Source organism: Leptinotarsa decemlineata, unplaced genomic scaffold (assembly GCF_025532065.1).
Source record: "Leptinotarsa decemlineata unplaced genomic scaffold, Ldec_3_MD MMD2_tig00026345_RagTag_RagTag, whole genome shotgun sequence".
Lineage (NCBI taxonomy): Eukaryota > Metazoa > Arthropoda > Insecta > Coleoptera > Chrysomelidae > Leptinotarsa > Leptinotarsa decemlineata.
The window spans coordinates 286,035-305,101 of record NW_027412696.1 but is presented as its reverse complement, the minus strand read 5'-3'; the positions used below and the strand labels follow the sequence as shown (position 1 = coordinate 305,101).

The 19,067-nt window shown below is 34.8% G+C and overlaps 1 protein-coding gene across 1 annotated transcript in view; it reads left to right on the top strand.

Annotated features, from left to right (window-relative positions):
• LOC111513093 (methanethiol oxidase) overlaps nt 1–17,669 on the top strand; it is a 41,057-nt gene extending 23,388 nt beyond the window's left edge. The window contains exons 3-9 of the mRNA XM_074183771.1: nt 1,801–1,998; nt 5,542–5,701; nt 10,173–10,482; nt 11,110–11,204; nt 11,263–11,379; nt 16,929–17,262; nt 17,564–17,669. Of these exons, the coding sequence (XP_074039872.1) occupies nt 1,801–1,998; nt 5,542–5,701; nt 10,173–10,482; nt 11,110–11,204; nt 11,263–11,379; nt 16,929–17,262; nt 17,564–17,612 (1,263 nt within the window). The 3' untranslated portion in view covers nt 17,613–17,669. The remainder of the gene's footprint in view (nt 1–1,800; nt 1,999–5,541; nt 5,702–10,172; nt 10,483–11,109; nt 11,205–11,262; nt 11,380–16,928; nt 17,263–17,563) is intronic.
• The last annotated feature ends 1,398 nt before the right edge of the window (nt 17,670–19,067 follow it).

Here is a 19,067-nt window from a genome sequence, read left to right as displayed (position 1 = left end):
ACCGTTGGGACTGGCAAGCAACTCATCCTTAATTCTCTGATAGTGAAGTTATTTGCATTATTTATTTTAAGTTTGCAGCTGTTGTGAGCATCAATAAACCTAGTTCGGTTTTTGGCACTGGGATGTTTGCGCCACTGCCGGTAGGGGAGATTTTTGGAAGCAACAGCTTGCTCGCAATTTTTGTTGAACCAAGGTTTGACGTTAGAAGTTCGTTTCATTTAAAAAGGAATATATGCATCCATGAATAATAGAATAATTTCCGTGACATCAGAAGTACAAGATAATGGATCATTATGGCTGAAACAAACATCTAGCTATGGGAAATTTCGAAAAAGGTCTTAAAGATCGTCCCACTCAGCAGATCTGTAATGCCAAACTTTGCGCGGCTTGGATTGTTCCCCAGTATTTATCGGTAATTCACTCAACACTGAAATGAGTTTGTGGTAAGAAGATCCTAATGGAGAGCTTACGGTGACTGTGTAAAGTTCTGGATTGGTTGCTAGACTGGATAGTAATTTTTCAAATCAAAAAAATATTTTGTATAGGACGAGTTTTCTTAGGGTGAAAACATGTGGCCTGAATTACCACTACTATTGAAATCAACATTATCAGTAAAAAGTTGAAATATTGCTTTCCCCAATTTATTTCATGCAGCAGGAATTAATTCAACATTACATTAAGAGTAGGTCAACTTGCTAATGTTCATTCTTCTGTGCACTTTTGGATGAAATTTTGTATTTTGTCGTTCTATGTGATCTCCGGAAGGCAGTTGACACGTCAAGAAGAGTACTTCGACCACGTTACTGAAGATGACTGCCACAGTTGCAGTTGAAACGTTTGGATATTATTACCAAAGAAAACTACGGCAAAACCCGGAAACCAACCAAAACACTGACGACAGCCGTGAAAGCCTACATTCCTATAATGACAATTTTGCAGAAGTTATAAAGCATTTACTGAGTCTGAGATTTTTATTAACTCATTACTGATATTTGTTTTGGCATGTAAAAAAATGAATGATTATACTTCCACTTGGCAGGGTATGTGCTGTACAAACCCGTAAAATAAGAATAGCTTTGACACGACCGTATTCTGTTACATAATTCGTTAGTTAAGAAGTGATCCTGAATTCAAAAGAACTCTGCACCCGTGTTCATTACCAGATGAGTTGTGTGTATACACAATGTTTCGTACACAATAAAATATTACTATGTGAGGCCATAAATGAATTATGGGTTATCACTGACTCATGTTGGTTCAGTAATGCATTTGGTTTAGATTTAGTTTCAGCGTTTCGATTCTGGAAGTTATTCTGGGAGTGAACATTATTGTGTAATATGTTTTTGTCATTTTTTCAGGTCTGTGGTAATGTTTTTTATGATTAAAAAATGATGAATAGATTGAATCTTGACAACTGCAAAACAATAACACTATTCATGATAATATAATTTCAAATTTTCACAATATAGACTTCATTTTGAATACGCGTTTCACTACATAGTACCATCCTCAGTTGAATTGAAAATATAGTGGGCACCTTTACAAAAATTGTAGTGATGTCCATTAGTCGATACATCGACAGATGAGTGGGTAATATAGGGGATAATAACCCCGTGTTTTGACAGAAAAGAAGTCCTTCAATTATTCCTGAAAAAACTTCAATGATTGATTAGTTTAAGTAAAAGATAAGTTTATTCATTTCTATTGACTTCAACATATTCTCCTACCATTTTCCTAATTTTGATCCCTATATCAAAATCTGTTTCTGTCATGAAAAGTTTTTCTCTTTCAACTTTCAAGATAATACATCGACTCCGAACTGGTAATGAAAATGATGAATTACATCACTCTGGATGGAATGTATGTTCGAGCTGTCATTCGACATCACCTTGTTCCAATACAGCCGTAAGGGATAAACTTGTGTTGCCCGCTTTGGGATCAGATAGAGTTTACATCGTAGACGTTGGAAAAAATCCAAGGGAACCATCATTTCATAAGGTGAGTGGATAGTTGATATTCATCTCATTGGAGTTTAAGCAATTCAAAATCTCAGGTAGTGTTCTCAAGATGTTTTAGTTTTCACATTTCTTTTTTGAATTCAATATTTCACTATTGTGCAAAATTCAATAAATTTTTGCCGTTACTATGTGGTAGGAAATTATCATAAAAAATGAGAATTGTCTGTACCACTTTTATTTGTAACTAACGTTACTGCAGTTTCATCCTATAAGGACATTTTCAAACTTATACTTATATACTTATACATTAAAAACTTTTAATTTTTACTTATATACTTATACATTGAAAATTTTTAATGAATAGGTTTGAAAATGTCATTTTAGGACAAAACTGCAGTAACGTTAGTTACAAATAAAAGTGGTAAAAAAACATAGAAAGTTTCAAATCTCATTTTTCTTGTACAAAATTGTTACATAACATCTGACCAAGAGGCATAGAAACCGCGGGTGGTTGTTTTGTCGCATATCTGGATGGGAGAAAACAAACACCAGCGTATAATATAAAACGAACATTTTGAAATAAAATCCCAAAACATTCACTTTTCCCAACGTACCTGAGCGGTAGGTCCTGGGAAATGCCTGCCGGAATATAATTACTTCCCCGGGTAATACCGGGCACTACTGCTGGATGAACGAGAATCATCGGCAAAACTTACCTTTGTGAGGTATCTTGTATGACTGTCGTATATAATTCAATGTCCACCGTGGTATTAGCCGGGGAAGTATTTGTTTTTCGGCAGGGATATACCTGAACGTTGGGAGAGATGAATGTTTCGAGAACGAGAATCTTCTGCAAGACTAACCTCTGTTGTGTATTTGCAGATGATTTTCTCGTCAGTCGGATATAATTCATTGTCCAGCGTGGTATCAGCCAGAAAAGTAGATTAACGTTTCGAAATTTCATTTCGAAATATTTATTTTATTCAACTTTAAAAAATTCACAAAAATCAGCAACTGATTTTGAAAAACGTCACCCAATTGTTATTGCAGCCAACTCCAAACGAGGTAAAATTATCTTTTCCACTGGAGCTACTCTAGATTTCGCTTGAATCAATTAAACTGAACTGTATTTTCAAAAAAGTAACAGCAGCATATGAATATTTACAAGTACCACAAAATGTGTGAATTTCTATCTAAGCCATCTGACCCCAGAAAGGGCAGAGAAGTATCTAGGTGTACAAATAGAATAGACCTTGAAACCAATTCAAAAATTCACTCTCAATCGGTTCACTCTATTCATCATCCCAACCTATTTTCTCTTCCCATGTCAGTTGAAGCAATAATTTGCAATAATTCAGGATACAAAGTTGCCTTATCATACTTTTCATCTGACCAATTATTAGGATTGATAGTTGTATATAGGTATCGATAGATGTATCACTGTTCCACAATAAACCGAGTCCATTTGATGTATTTTCTTGAAGATCATCTTCTGCTCCCACTTCCACTCTCTTACATCATCATGATTCATTGTCAACTGTAACCGTTTCCTGAAAAATTCTCAATACTTCTTGATTTGAATATTCTTTGGATAATTAGTCGAATGGATCTTTGTTACCAAAAATATCTAGTTCCCATGAATCCTTTATTTCAAAATTATATATCAACATGGAATGTCCAGCCCAAAAAAATGTCTATTGCCATTAAACCTGACTGTATTTGAACAACTCAACCTGTCAATAATTACCTAGCCATATTGGTTGTATCAGGAGTTCCATCTCTGGTTATTCATAATCTGATAAAGTTAACACCATTTTCAGCTACAACGTCGTTCATAACCATTATTTTCCGTCAAAATCAAGATAATTCTTTGGAAGAGTTTTTTCTGGTGATATTGGAAATAACTTCATCTGTTTGTGATCCATTAGATAATTCACCTTATATGTCATTTGCTTTTTTCAATGAACACATCAGCACATGAACACATCACCAATGCCACATGAACACATCACCAATGCCAATAATTTCTCAACATTTCCTTCTCTATGGCAAGTTTTTCTAATAAAAATCCCAGTTTTATTGCATCAATGGCTTTCGAATAATCCTCTGCTGTCGGCAGGAAACTCTCCACGCCTATTATCACCCTAGATCCTTGGAATGTTGATTGAATGAGGTACTGGAACTTTCTTTATTGACGATTGTGAAATCGTCATCTAATTTCTTGAAAAAACCCTGTACGTAGAGCCAATTTCTGGGATTACCTCCAAATCTATAGCACTTTGAAACTTCATACCACTACTTACAGAACAAATATCGTAGAATGTAAACTTTCACGGCGGAAGATACCTGTATGAAGACTATTTTCTGGGTTTTCTGATCGTGGTCTGTAGGTTTTTATGCCTGACGTTTCGTCTGTTGTTGCGGTAGACATTTTTAAAGGCGATGTGGTAACGGTCGCAATACCCAAGCTGGTGCTCTGGTTCTTGTTCCTGTTTTATCCAACGCACTCTATTTATAATTGTTCGTGTTCGTGTACCTCTATTGAAATTATTCTTATGTTTTGAATCTCTATTGCTTCTCTCTCTCTATATATAAATATATATATATATATATATATATATATATATATATATATATATATATATATATATATATATATATATATATATATATATATATATGTAGTAATTTTGGGCTCTGTCGAGTATTACTGTATCTTCTAATGAGACAATATGGGTAGCTTCCTTGTTGAGAAAAGATTATAGACATGAAGCTACGTCCTGGTGACATACTAGTGAGCTTCGACGTGGTCTCCTTATTCACGATGGTGCCGACCAAGGAAACGATACGGCTAATTAACGAAGTATTCCCAGCATATATTACCATAATCTTCTCACACTGCTTATCATCAACCTATTTTCAGTGGGATGGAGTGTTTTACGAACAAACGGTCGGTACCGCAATGTGAGAAACAAAACGTCCCATGTTTTTTACCACTTGCATTTGTAACTAACGTTACTGCAGTTTCGTCCAATGACATTTTCATACGTATACAATAAACTCGTTTATGAAAGGTTTGTACGAAACTACAGTTTACAAATACAAGCGGTAAAAATATAGGAAGTTTTATTTATCTTTTCTTAGGCAATAGAGAAAGAAACCAATAACAACGATATGACAGAAATTCTCCCACTGATTAACTATCAATGTGAAATGAGATTTCAATGAAACCCTCATAAATCATATAAATAACTGCTGAAATACGTTGAAGTGGTGGTGGAAACCGCTTGTTTTCTATTGAACCCACAGGATCTTGCAAAAAACGCACATTGATTCACGAAATAAATTAGCGTCTGTAATATAATACGATACATTGAGTTTGCGGAATGCAGACATATCAATGAAAAACTAAATGAAGGACGATTCACATCTTCTATTCGAATTCCAGTCAGGTCACATTTTCTCAATTTAGTTTTTTGTTTATATGTCTGTAAATTCAATCTTTCAGGTCACTGATTCACGTACTATGAATACTGACTCACATGTATCATCATATTCTATGTTACCATATCGAAAATTTTAGGTTATAGAATCTTTTGAAATGGTCAATTTTGACTGTAGAACACCACACACCGCTCATTGCTTGGCATCTGGAGAAATTATGATTTCAACAATGGGAGACCGAAACGAAGAAGCAAAATGTGATTTTATACTCATAGATGGTAAAACTTTCAAAACAAAAGGTAGGTATGTGCATCTATATTTTATAGATATTATTTCGAATTAATCTCACACAAATTTTACTTATTGATATTCTGTTTATCACAAACTCTAACAACATAAAGGTCAATAACTATCTTAATCTAGTGTGGGCTTCAGAATATAGAATTGTTTTCGAAATCTTACAATCCATCCACCAAAATGATCAATGTGTCAAACGACATAAACAGGTTAGATATTTGTGATGCACTGTTTGGAACCTTTGGTGTGGTAATTAATATTACTGGAGTTCTATCCCAACACCAAACAATAATAATAATAATGATAATGCCCTACGCTCCAGGGGATATTGAAACCGATGTGGGAAACGAGAAGTGCCGAATTTATTGGGACTATTCGTTCCTCACTCTCAGGCTCATATAAGCTAATAAGCCCGATATATAACCAGACCACCAGAGCAAGAAGATATTTGTCGTGGAGTTTTCAGCTCCTGGCAAGACGAATATCGTCCGAAAAGAAGAGGAAAACGGATAAAATATCGAGATTTTCTCTTCGAACTCCGCAGACTCTATTCAGACCACCCTGTCAAGATGGTTGTTCTGATTATTGGAGTCCTTGGTGGAATGATGCTCTCTCTATTCACGAATCTTCAAATAATACTGGCCTGCCGCACTAAGGCAAAAATCTTAGCCGGAAAGATGCAGAAGGCTCTCATTCTTGGCTCACTGCGTCGCTTGCTCAGGGCACATGGTTCTCGGACCCAATGATCATTTACCCCTCGGTGTGGGGAGTGATCGTTGATTGATAATGCTGGCGCGCCCTCTCGAATGTATCGGGGCTTCGGGGGATAGGGCCTGACCAGCGCATACTTCGATAAAAAAAATAATAATACGTATTTATATTCACCATAAAAGTACAATCGAAACAAACAAAAAGAGGAAAAAGAAAACAATTTTCAGTATGAAGGCGAATAGGCTGTTTTTCAACTCGACTTCGAAATAGCAATAATCAAACAATAAAAAAGAAGTCGAATTAACAGTGATACTGTCATGACAAGATCAGAAAATGTTAGCAACCGCTGTAGAATATTGCTTTTTGTAATGCCAAGGTCGAGAACGGACGATAGACTAGACAGTTAAGTAGATCTTCAGTCTTCTTTTTAAAGTTTTTCATTGTATAAGATATAAACTCACGGGGTCTAAGAAGAAAGATTCATTCGCACTGAAGAGAAACCAGAAACCAAAAACTCACGGGGTAGTTGTAATGTTTAGGTGCATTATACGAGAAGCAGCGGGTGAAGATGGAAGATTTGTGTTTGGGGATGACTAAAACTGAACTGTTCCTTGTGGTAAAACTTATTATTGTTGAGAATGTTTTAAGTTCCTTCAGTAAGTAATCAGGTTGATAAGATATCAAAACTCAATGCGTGCTGATTAGTAGATGAATATTCTAAGTTTCTCAACTTTTAACCATACTAATTCTTGCATGGCTGAAGATATAAGGTCCCATTTTCAGATACCAAACGAAAAAAGTAGACAGCTATTCTGAATACGCTGTAGACGGAGAATATCCGATTGTTTTAAAGCAGGTCCATGAATACTGTCGCAATAAGAAATTTTTGACATTATCTGTGACTCGCATACTATCAGTTTCAAGTTTGTGTTGAGCAAATCACGATTTGGAAACAGCTGCTTGAGGACGTTATGAGAAGTTTGGTTCAGCAGATAACTGACATGTGTTTAGTGAAGCAAAGTTCTGGATCAAACCACAATCCTAAGTTTTTCATCTCGGTCACGGAGGAAAGTATTTCATTTTCGATGCGGACTTGAAAAGTGGAGTCGGTGACCTCTGTTCTTTTTGGGTCCAAATTGTTATTTTCAATACGTCGACACGTGTTTCAATGACAAAGTGATCATTTTTAAGAGGAAGATTAAATTGTTCAATCTCCCTCTTGAAGATGATCACTTGGTGAAAAACACGTGTCGAGGTGTAAGAAACAACGGTTTGGTATTGGGATAGAACTCCAGTTATATTCAGGTTAGATATTGACATATTTGTTTGAATGGTGTTCAAACTTTCATTACCTATACCTTTATAGCACATTCAGGTCCTATAGACGTACGTAGAACGTACGTTATAAGCTTAGGTGTCCTAAGATTCTAGTGACTGACGTACATTTTGCTTGACTTCTTACTGTATTGAAACTAACATTTCATACAAAATGAAATTTAATGAAATTACTCAGGCAATCACAATGCTGTCTTCCATGTTATCATTGAAAGTTTCTATTGATATCAAGTTCTGGATATATAACGAAATATTTTATGAATATATTTAATAAAATGAAACATAGGGTTGAGAGTACTAAACTTTCAAGAAGGGCAAGATACAAATGAGTCATCCGAGGACGTTTTCATTTTTTTTTATTGAAGTCATTCGATACCAACATGGAGGAAAAATTGAAAAAATCAACCAAGACGAACATGGAATGGTAAAAATTCATATTGATGCTTCTCGCTAGGTTAATGCAGATCCGTCTTCCAAGCAAAAATAATGCAATATTTCAATAATAATTTGATGGATATAGCCATTTCTACGTAGTAGAAGTCATTCAGAAGTTTACTTCACAATGCTTATGTTTGTGAATTTACAAGGATTCCATAGTGCGAAATTTCCGTATCGTTCAGATTCTAGAACTTGTGGTTGCATTCCAAGGAATGGTTTGAAAACGTCGAATCATTTTTACTTAGTATGAAGGACCCATCATGTTCAGCCATTTTGAGAAAATTCGGCCACATTGTCTAACATAAACACTATTACACTCCGGACACTTAAGCTTATAATTTCCATATTCCTAGATCTTGTCCACTTTATCTTTGTCAATAAAAATGAACTGGCATGTGGCCCGAATGCCATTTCCACATTGTTTTTTCTGAAAAATCCCACAATTGTCTGTTGTTTCACCAAAATATGTTGAAGTTACATATTTTTTGATGTGTGATATGAGGATTTTTAGCAGACAAAGGCAATGAGAATGCTCTGTAACCTTTGTCTGCTAACAATCTGAATAGGGAAATCAAAACCATTATACAGATATGACAGAATAATGGTTTCGACGCACATGCAATCCAGAAGTTAGTCAGAAAACAAAGCCTCAAATTTACATATAGAATAATATGCCCCCAGATCAAATAATCAGAAATCAAGAAATATGTGGGGGAACATTTAATAATTTCCTGAAGACGAACACATTAATATCGATATTTATAGAAATATTCCTTTTTATCTGCCATATGGCAATTCCAACAACCTGATGAGGTTTGTTAAGTTATTTTTGTTTGTTTATAAAAGCTACAAAAAATGTCAGTACGACAATGAACATCATTGTTCAGTTAGAATATTCTCATTTAGTTTTCGGTTTTACTAGTAGAAAGGTATCACGTCAACAATCTCTAAAATGGTCAAATAATTTTTTTGGGTACCTGTATAAATTACATCATTTCAATTTTCATTACAATTATAGTGTTCGTTTGGGATGTTATTATTGCTATAATTTTTTTTCTGCTTATTAAAACACATATAATATATTTTTGATGTAGATATGTTTCAAATAATCATAAAAGGTTTTCTTATTCGAAGTTCATTGTAGAAAACGCTCAGAGCAATGGAAAAAATATGAATAGGTACCCAAAAATGAAAAAAAAACTCTCGAAAAACTCTACGGTACATAAGGAGACGTGAAAGTTGCTATTATGTTTTTATTCATTCAGTCAACCAATTTCCAGGACAGTAATTTAAAAGGGAATAATTCACACAATTAAAACCGAATATTACCGAAACATCACGAAATATAAAATTTTAATTTCTCAGTGTGAAGTGAACGTCTACGATCCAAAAACTACAACAAAAATACAGGTCCGTATTTAAAAATTCAAAGATGGGGTGGCCCAAGTCAGATGACACCCTGTATGAAAGATTCATCGATATATTCTGAGAGCCCACATCAAGTGACAATAGCAAAATGTGGACAGATTTTCAATATGTCTACGAATAAAGAAGATATAGGCAAAAAAATAATTTGGGATTTTTTGGTTTTTCCTGTATATCTCCAGAACCAGAAGAGTCATATTCGATTTCTTCACATCATTGAATAGGTCTCTAAAATACACAACTTTGCAACAATTCAACCGATACTTTACCTCTTATCGTTTACAAGATCCCCATGTACAGAAACGAATTTGGATAGCTCTGTATATTGATGTTTACATGAAATAATGATTGGAGAGCTATGTAGTATTTCATATAATGCATATTTAAAAAAGGTGAATTGATTCATCTGATTTACTGAAATTTTGAAATAATCAACACGTAACTAGTCATTGGGATAGTTTTCATGATATGAATACTACGTAGGTCTTCAGAATTATTGTATTATTATGCTTACGATTCTACCTAACCTTATTATGCAGAAATTCAATTGAAATAAATTTCAAGGGACTTGGATTAAAGGAGACAAAAAACCAAAATTCAACTACGACTTCTGGTATCAACCTTATTTTGATGTTATGGTATCCACTGAATGGGGAGTACCTAAACTCTTTAAAAAGGGCTACAATCCTACAGAGGCAGCAAACTCAGACACATATGGCAGAAGTTTGAACTTTTTTTCATGGAGTAAACGGGAACTTATACAGTCCATCAATCTAGGTGAAGATGGTATTGCCCCACTGGAAATCAGGTTTCTGCATAACCCGAAGGAACCACAAGGTTATGTAGGATGCGCAGTGAACGGAAACATTTTCAGGTGAGATTCAGAACCGAAATTACTAAAATATTGATATAGTGAATAAAATCAGAAAAACTCAATTTTTTTACAGACAAAAGATAGAGCCAAGTGTCGCGTAACACTTTCGCAGAAATTGATTTGAAGTAAACAGGTATTTGAAGAAGATTAATTTCATGAAATCTTATTTGAAACGTTTCAAGGTATTCATCAGAATTTTTGAATTCACAATTTTTTTTCTAATATGTTTAATGAGTACATTATGTCGTCTAAAATTTGGATGAAATACATTTAAAATCCATTTTTAATAGGTATTAATAACCGAATATTTGAATACCCAGCTGAATTTTTTTTATTATTTCATTTTTCGCTATTTTCCAAATTTTCTCATACAAAGATTTTTTTGATACCCTATGGAAATTAATTATATGGCAGCCGGATAAGCTAGTTCATATATAATGAACCAGAAAATCATCTGTATTGATTGTTCTTCTACACCTTCATATTCATATTATACACAACAGCTTTCTCAAGATGCAATTCATTTCAATGATCTCAACTTTGTTTCCATTTGAGATATTACATATTTTATTTTGACAGATATAAATTTTGAATGTTCAAAACAATATAGGTTTTTTACTTTTTCAGATTTTATCTCAAAGCTGATGGCACTTGGGCTGCTGATAAAGTTATAAATGTTCCTCATAAAAAAGTTTCTGGATGGGCAGGAGGCTATCTTTCAGGTCAAATATTTTACCTTTTTTATTATGACAGTTTTTTTCAATTATCTATGTTTTTTAGGAATGATCACAGATATTCTAATTTCTCTGGATGACAAATATTTATATTTTAACAATTGGCTCCAAGGAGATGTAAGACAGTATGATATAACGGACAGAGCTAATCCAAAGTTGACAGGTAAACGATTTACTTGAGACCATACTCTGAAAGATAATACTCGTAGAGTTATTCTTTTTATTTTACTTATTCTGTTCATGCACAAGCCTCAAGGATTTGTATCAAATAACAGGAAACTACGGGCCAGAACGATTCATTATCACACAGGAATCTAATTCACGTTTTATTTGTACATAAACAGATTCTTGATATGTACTACATGATATCAAGCCAGTTTTTTCGTATTCAATTTACGAATATCTTGTTTGCAACGTCTGCTAATCTCTCCAAAAAGCCCCCACTCCAGAACCGGCCAATATCACAGATGTCTCATCAGCGAACTGCAGGACTAGTTCCGGACTCAGCGCTTCCGGTAGATCGTAGACATAAAGTAAAAATAGAATTGGTCTCAGGATAGACCCCTGCGGGACTCCTTGGGAAGTTTCATTCAGTTCAGAATGAATCAGTTCACTTCGTAAAATGCTTGTGATTTGGTAGCGTTCTGACATTAACGACTTCACTTACAAATCAATATTTCATCCTCTGACAAATTTCAAGAACATGCTTAGTCTTTTGTCATAAACATATTCAACTCTTTGTTGTGTTTCTGCTGTTCTACTTGAATTGACATGAATCATTTTTTTTCAGCAGCCAATCTATGACAGCCAGTTGTTCTTAGCTTGCTTTGTTTGTTTGGGTAAAATTTAGTAATTGAAGTTTGACCTCCATTCCTGTTGACAGTGTGATCTGATATTTGGTACACACATTTAGTTTTAATGACAATTTTGATACAATTCAATAAATACTATATCATTGTATCCAAAATTGCCGCAGCTACAAAATGGCGAATTACATATTGCTTCACAACTACCTAAACATGGGTATCAAATGACAGGGCTTGAATAGTAAAATAGTAGTACACTGCGAAAAAGATACAAATTCAAAATGGACGCATCTACAAAATGGCGGATCACAGTTTTTTTCACAACTAGTAGAATAGTAGTACTTTGAACTTTGAACATCCGACAACATCCATATCAGCCAATCAACTGAAAACTCTTCTGTATACTTTCATGGCTGCCGTAGCTGCTGCCAGCGTAACTTTGTTCAATAATTTTACAATCTGTTGTTTCATCAGAAAAAAATAATATTTTTATTGAACGAGAATTCACATTGGAGAGTTCCATTTGTGTCTTACAAAATTGTACTCTCTCATCAAATTGGCACAAACAACAATTGCACCTTATATCGGTGAAATTTGTTCTCAAAAAAACTTTAGAAACTTTATTTTTTCATTTATCGACATGTGAAACGATCCTATAGGACAGTTGACTGGATGTGTAACATTTGGCTCAACTAGTATGTATACAATACAACGTGTACTTCCACAACACGCCTATGGAAAAATTGGTTTCCGTTAATTTGGCTAAATTATTTCAGCGTCCTGAAAAAATGTCTCAATGGGCAGAAGATCCCAAATTCATAGGGTCCCACGATGAGGCCCGAAGAGTCAATCATCTGTAGAATCCACTTCGTCACAATAGTGAAATGTGTTTAAGAATTCATTTCTTAAATTATGAAATATTTCTGGTGTGATTTCATTGCAATTCTAGTCATGAGCTATGGAATAAACTGTGTGATGGATACTTCAGATTTCCCGAATCCTCACAAAAACTCAGGGTGTCAATTTAATGATCTATTGGGCCATTCTAAAGACCACGTCTGCCTATCAACCGATCAAGATGATTTTCATCTAGTTACTTCCGAACCAGCCTGTCATAATGAGGAAATGTATGATTTGGTACTGTCAATTATTCACACCGCTTGATAGGCAGACATCCCTTATGAAAGCCCGATAAATCACCTGATGATAATAATAATAATAATGATTTTATTCCAGTCAGATCACAATTCAAATGAACAGTCAAAAAAAGAGAACACAGCACATGTATATATAAAATCTTGAATGATAGTAAAAATTATAAAGTAATATTCTGATAATTATCACCGGTCATATACCTAAGAGTATAAAATACATATTTGAAATACATTTGAAGTGCATTCAGGCAGCATAGTTACTCGATAAAAAACGCATCTACTTTATACTAACATTTACTGATTAGAAGCTTTCTCAATTTGTTTTTGAATATTCTGTACTCCCTCTCACTCGCAATATCCTCAGGCAGCTTATTGTATAGTTGAACCCCTGTAAAGGAAGGGGTATTTTCGAACAGGGTTGTTCTATGTTGTGGTATCTGCAAGCGAGTACCGTATCTTGTATTATAATTGTGATTATCACCACTTGTTGGGAGGTTAGAGAGTTGTAATTTAATTGCCAATAATGTTTTCATTATGTAATGGGTGATTTTTTTGAGGTTAGGATTTTCATGCATTAGTATTTGACAGATCACGCGGGATTTCAGACATGGTGCAAAGAGAAAGATGCTCAGTATGCTTTGACATTTCATCATGAATAGACTTACTAACGAGCAACGCTTGCAAATCATTGAATTTTATTACCAAAATCAGTGTTCGGTTCGAAATGTGTTTCGCGCTTTACGCTCGATTTATGGTCTACATAATCGACCAAGTGAGCAAACAATTAAAGCGATTGTGACCAAGTTTCGCACTCAGTTTACTTTATTGGACATTAAACCAACCACACGAATGCGTACAGTGCGTACAGAAGAGAATATTGCGTCTGTTTCTGAGAGTGTTGCTGAAGACCGTGAAATGTCGATTCGTCGCCGTTCGCAGCAATTGGGTTTGTGTTATTCGACCACATGGAAGATTTTACGCAAAGATCTTGGTGTAAAACCGTATAAAATACAGCTCCTGCAAGAACTGAAGCCGAATGATCTGCCACAACGTCGAATTTTCAGTGAATGGGCCCTAGAAAAGTTGGCAGAAAATCCGCTTTTTTATCGACAAATTTTGTTCAGCGATGAGGCTCATTTCTGGTTGAATGGCTACGTAAATAAGCAAAATTGCCGCATTTGGAGTGAAGAGCAACCAGAAGCCGTTTAAGAACTGCCCATGCATCCCGAAAAATGCACTGTTTGGTGTGGTTTGTACGCTGGTGGAATCATTGGACCGTATTTTTTCAAAGATGCTGTTGGACGCAACGTTACGGTGAATGGCGATCGCTATCGTTCGATGCTAACAAACTTTTTGTTGCCAAAAATGGAAGAACTGAACTTGGTTGACATGTGGTTTCAACAAGATGGCGCTACATGCCACACAGCTCGCGATTCTATGGCCATTTTGAGGGAAAACTTCGGAGAACAATTCATCTCAAGAAATGGACCGGTAAGTTGGCCACCAAGATCATGTGATTTGACGCCTTTAGACTATTTTTTGTGGGGCTACGTCAAGTCTAAAGTCTACAGAAATAAGCCAGCAACTATTCCAGCTTTGGAAGACAACATTTCCGAAGAAATTCGGGCTATTCCGGCCGAAATGCTCGAAAAAGTTGCCCAAAATTGGACTTTCCGAATGGACCACCTAAGACGCAGCCGCGGTCAACATTTAAATGAAATTATCTTCAAAAAGTAAATGTCATGGACCAATCTAACGTTTCAAATAAAGAACCGATAAGATTTTGCAAATTTTATGCGTTTTTTTTTTAAAAGTTCTCAAGCTCTTAAAAAATCACCCGTTATATACATGGCACAGTGAGGATATTGTTTTCTGTACGTTTAATCCCGAAAATGAGGCGTATTATTCTCTTTTGTGGTATCAGCAATCTTTGAGATGATACTGCATTACCCCAGACAACTATATTATAGGATATATGGGGATATATGAGGGCATAGTAAATATTAATAAGTTGAAGCTTATTGAAGATGTTCTTCATTTGCAGAATGGCATAATACACACTTTTTACTTTCTTGCTGATATGATCGATACAGTTTCTGAAGGATAGATTGGAGTCTAAGAACGTGCCTAAAAACTTCGTAAATTCTGATGTAATAAATGTTCCGTTACGTATACTTATTTCCGGGACCATATTATTGTTTTTTATAGAGTATTGCATAAGCATGGTTTTGTTGTCGTTGAGTATTAATCGCCTTTAGAATTTTTTGAGTTTCAACGTGGAATCTAAAATCTACGCTAAACAACATAACACAACCGCAGTTCATTCCAGCCTTGCCTTGGAACCGTCGAAACATTGAAACATTTGTTCAGGTCATAAGCGCCGCGCAATATTTCACATTCAAAAACATTAACCGAATATAAACAAATGGCTGAGTCAATTACTAGCAAAACTGATATCATTCATATTTATTACGGCAGGTCTTGCCTTGGGATTATTGAGTTCTGGGTCTTGTGCCCATTCAGACAATTCCACTTTTCACATAGGTGTTTTTCGGAATCGTTCGTTTTAAACACGATTCACCGCTAATTGTGATATTGGAGAACAGTTTGACTGAGTTTCATTGAGAACAGTTCGTTTCCAAAACGCAATCATCCTTAAAACTGTTTTCTTTCCAGTTTCAGTGAGTTTTGTTATTAACTTTTCTTGAATTGTGACAATTTTACAGATTAAATACACTGAATCATATTCGACATAAGCAATTGCTTCCACGAAGTCTCCTCTTATATTGATATTTTCATTCGAATACATTTCGATTATTAATTTCGTTATTCATTAACTGATTCTGACTTTCTGGTTCATTCAGTGGATAACACTTTGCTTGTTTTAATTTATATAGTTAGGGTTACCATCCATTAGGGATGAAGGAGTGGAATGTTGAAAATTACAGGCTCAAAGACTAATCTAACAATAAAATCGGCCTATAAGAGTATTCTTCCCAAAAATGTTATCCATCGTTTTTATAGAATTCTTCATGCACTGTAAAATATCCACTCGATATTTTTCGCTAACTAACAATATTTTCCACAGATATATTACCATTTCATCACCCCTTCAAGCAAGTCTCATTTTACACCAATGAGTGATGTTTTAGTATTGAATACCGTGTTCGTAAAACTAATTATCTGGAAAGAGTTTTCATAATTTTGGAGGTTTGCCGGTAAAGCAGTGTCATAATTTGCATTAAATATTCACTTATTACATTTTGTATATTATACTTCTAATAGGTCACTACTATGTAGTTAACTATTGAACTTAGAATATCTTCTCCTGTTCCTCCTGTTCCGGCCAAGGGCATTGAGTTAGCGTTATCAATAATATAATGCGCATGAAGTGCATATATATTCAACTTTGATCATTGCTTTAATGTACATATCCAATATGCCATTAGAAATTCAAATAGAAAAAATTCGAAGATCTTTGATGTCATATGTTACAATCCATCCACATTGGGAATAAATGGTAGAGGATATTCATCTGCAAATGTGCATATAATATTTATATACTTGAATATACATACGATATTTGAATTTATACAAACCAAAAAGCACATAAATTAGATCTATTTGGAATTGGGATACATATTGCATGAATATATCATGGGTTGAAGAAGCCCCATTCCATGATTTGGTAATCAAATGAACATAAAAGACTTGTTTTTGTCTTATGGTGATTTATACATTTCTGTTTTTAGGACAAATATTTTTGGGAGGAAAACTCCTGAGTGATTCAGGTATTGTTGAAGTTCCACAACTCACCGAACCACCAAAACCAGTTTATATCAAAGGAAAACGATTTTATGGTGGTCCTCAGATGCTTCAATTATCACTTGATGGTAAAAGGTTGTATATATCCTGCAGCGTTTTGTCACCCTGGGACCGTCAGTTTTATCCAGAGATGGTACAAAATGGAGGAAAAATGGTTAGAATTGATATTGATACAGAAAATGGCGGTATGAAATTGAATGAAGACTTCTTGGTTGATTTTGGAGAAGGGCCGGACGGCCCACTGTTGCCCCATGAAATGAGGTATGTGCATATATTTCAATGAGAGAAATATGACAATATATTATGACAATTATGATAATTGTGACAATTATGATGATTATGATAATTATGACAAAATTTTGTATGGAAATGAACGATAAAATGTTTGAAATAGTCAGGGTTTCCTAAAACCCATAATGATGAATTGGCCCGGTCTCCAACTCTGGGGTTGTGAGTTAAATTCCAATTTCGACCAGATATTTTTTTACGACAATTTCCATGCAAACGACCCTATATTTTCAACTCAAAAAAGTCATATTGAAACAGTCCTTTATATTTTCAGGTACCCTGGTGGAGACTGTACATCTGATATCTGGTTAGCGGAACACTAATGAATTTTGAATTTACATACTGAATATTATATTGCAATAAAGCAATCCTAATGAAAATATTCTCAATTTTTGCCTGCCATTTACAGCTCACATAGAAATCATCTATCTCATCATGTGAAGGGTTATCTAGTATTATAGATGATTCGTTGATTTCAATCGGTTTGAAATCGCTATTGATCAGTTACTTACCTCCACCACATTCTCAGTTCATTCTAATCAGTTTCGACGATAATCTCAAGGGTTCTAGCATGAAATTCGCTGTTCTGTTGTTAGGGTGAAATTACAATTCAGTTTCAACTATTTCAAGTTTTATTTACAGGCACGTTCGTGAAAAGACTTTCAACTTTTAATCAAACGAACAAAAATCTGTGAAATTTTCATGAAATATTGAATGAAAGTCATGTTTTCGTTTTCTCAATTGATTCAGCTGACCTTGCTTGTGTACCTGTAAGGACAGCTAGCCAGATTTTATTGATGTTCATTGCCTCTTTTTTCCAATTAAAATATCCTGTGTTTTATATATCTATTGCCTCTCTTCATATTCTTGGATAGTAATTTTGAGTTTTATCGAGTATTACTGTATCTTCGAATGAGATAATGTGAGTGCTGTCTTCGTTGAGAGCATTACAGCTGATTTGTCGGTTTGTCCGAGTTGATAATTTCTCTTGATTTCAGAGAGACGGGCACCCACACTTCTTTTCATGGCTCCAATGTAGATCGACCCGCAGCTACAAGGAATCCAGTTTACCCCGCACTGTTGAAACTGTCTATAGTAATTTTACAAAAAAGCGTTGTATTGTTACCGCATAACATTTTTTCAATAATAAAATCACGTTTTGTAAAATTACTACACGAACAATCCCAACTTTGGTAAAAACAGATTTTGATTTTCAATGTGCTGCATTCTGAATTTACTACCCAAATAAATTCAACTTTGTTTTGGAAAATTACAAAAGATTTGTTTCCAAATATGTTTTGGTAAATTACCCAAATCGTATTGAATATTGTATTGGCAACACACTGATTCTTAAGGTTCTCTGGGGTGCTTAGCTGACCTTAAATTTTGTATTATGGTTTTTGTTAGCCTAAATATTGGTTCCACGTCGTGTTTCTCCCACATTTTCTCAATCCGGTCCGAAACATTTCCCACCCAGATAAGGAAAGCTTTTTCCTTAATCAGCCTAGCTGGAGTTAATTTGGCTTTCTCTCTCTTGGGTCGTATGGCCCACTCGAATTCTCCTTCGATGTACCCATTTCTTTTTGAAGCATTTTCAGGTGATTGAGTTCTTCAGAAAGTATTTGAGACAATTCAGAAATTATTCTATTTGATATATCGAAAATGAAAGAACTGAGTATGCTAATGATTACCATTCGGGTATTATGAAATGAAACTTGATAGAAACCTCCTGGCCTAAAGCATACATTAGTTTCTCCAAAGGAACTGAATCGAAGGTT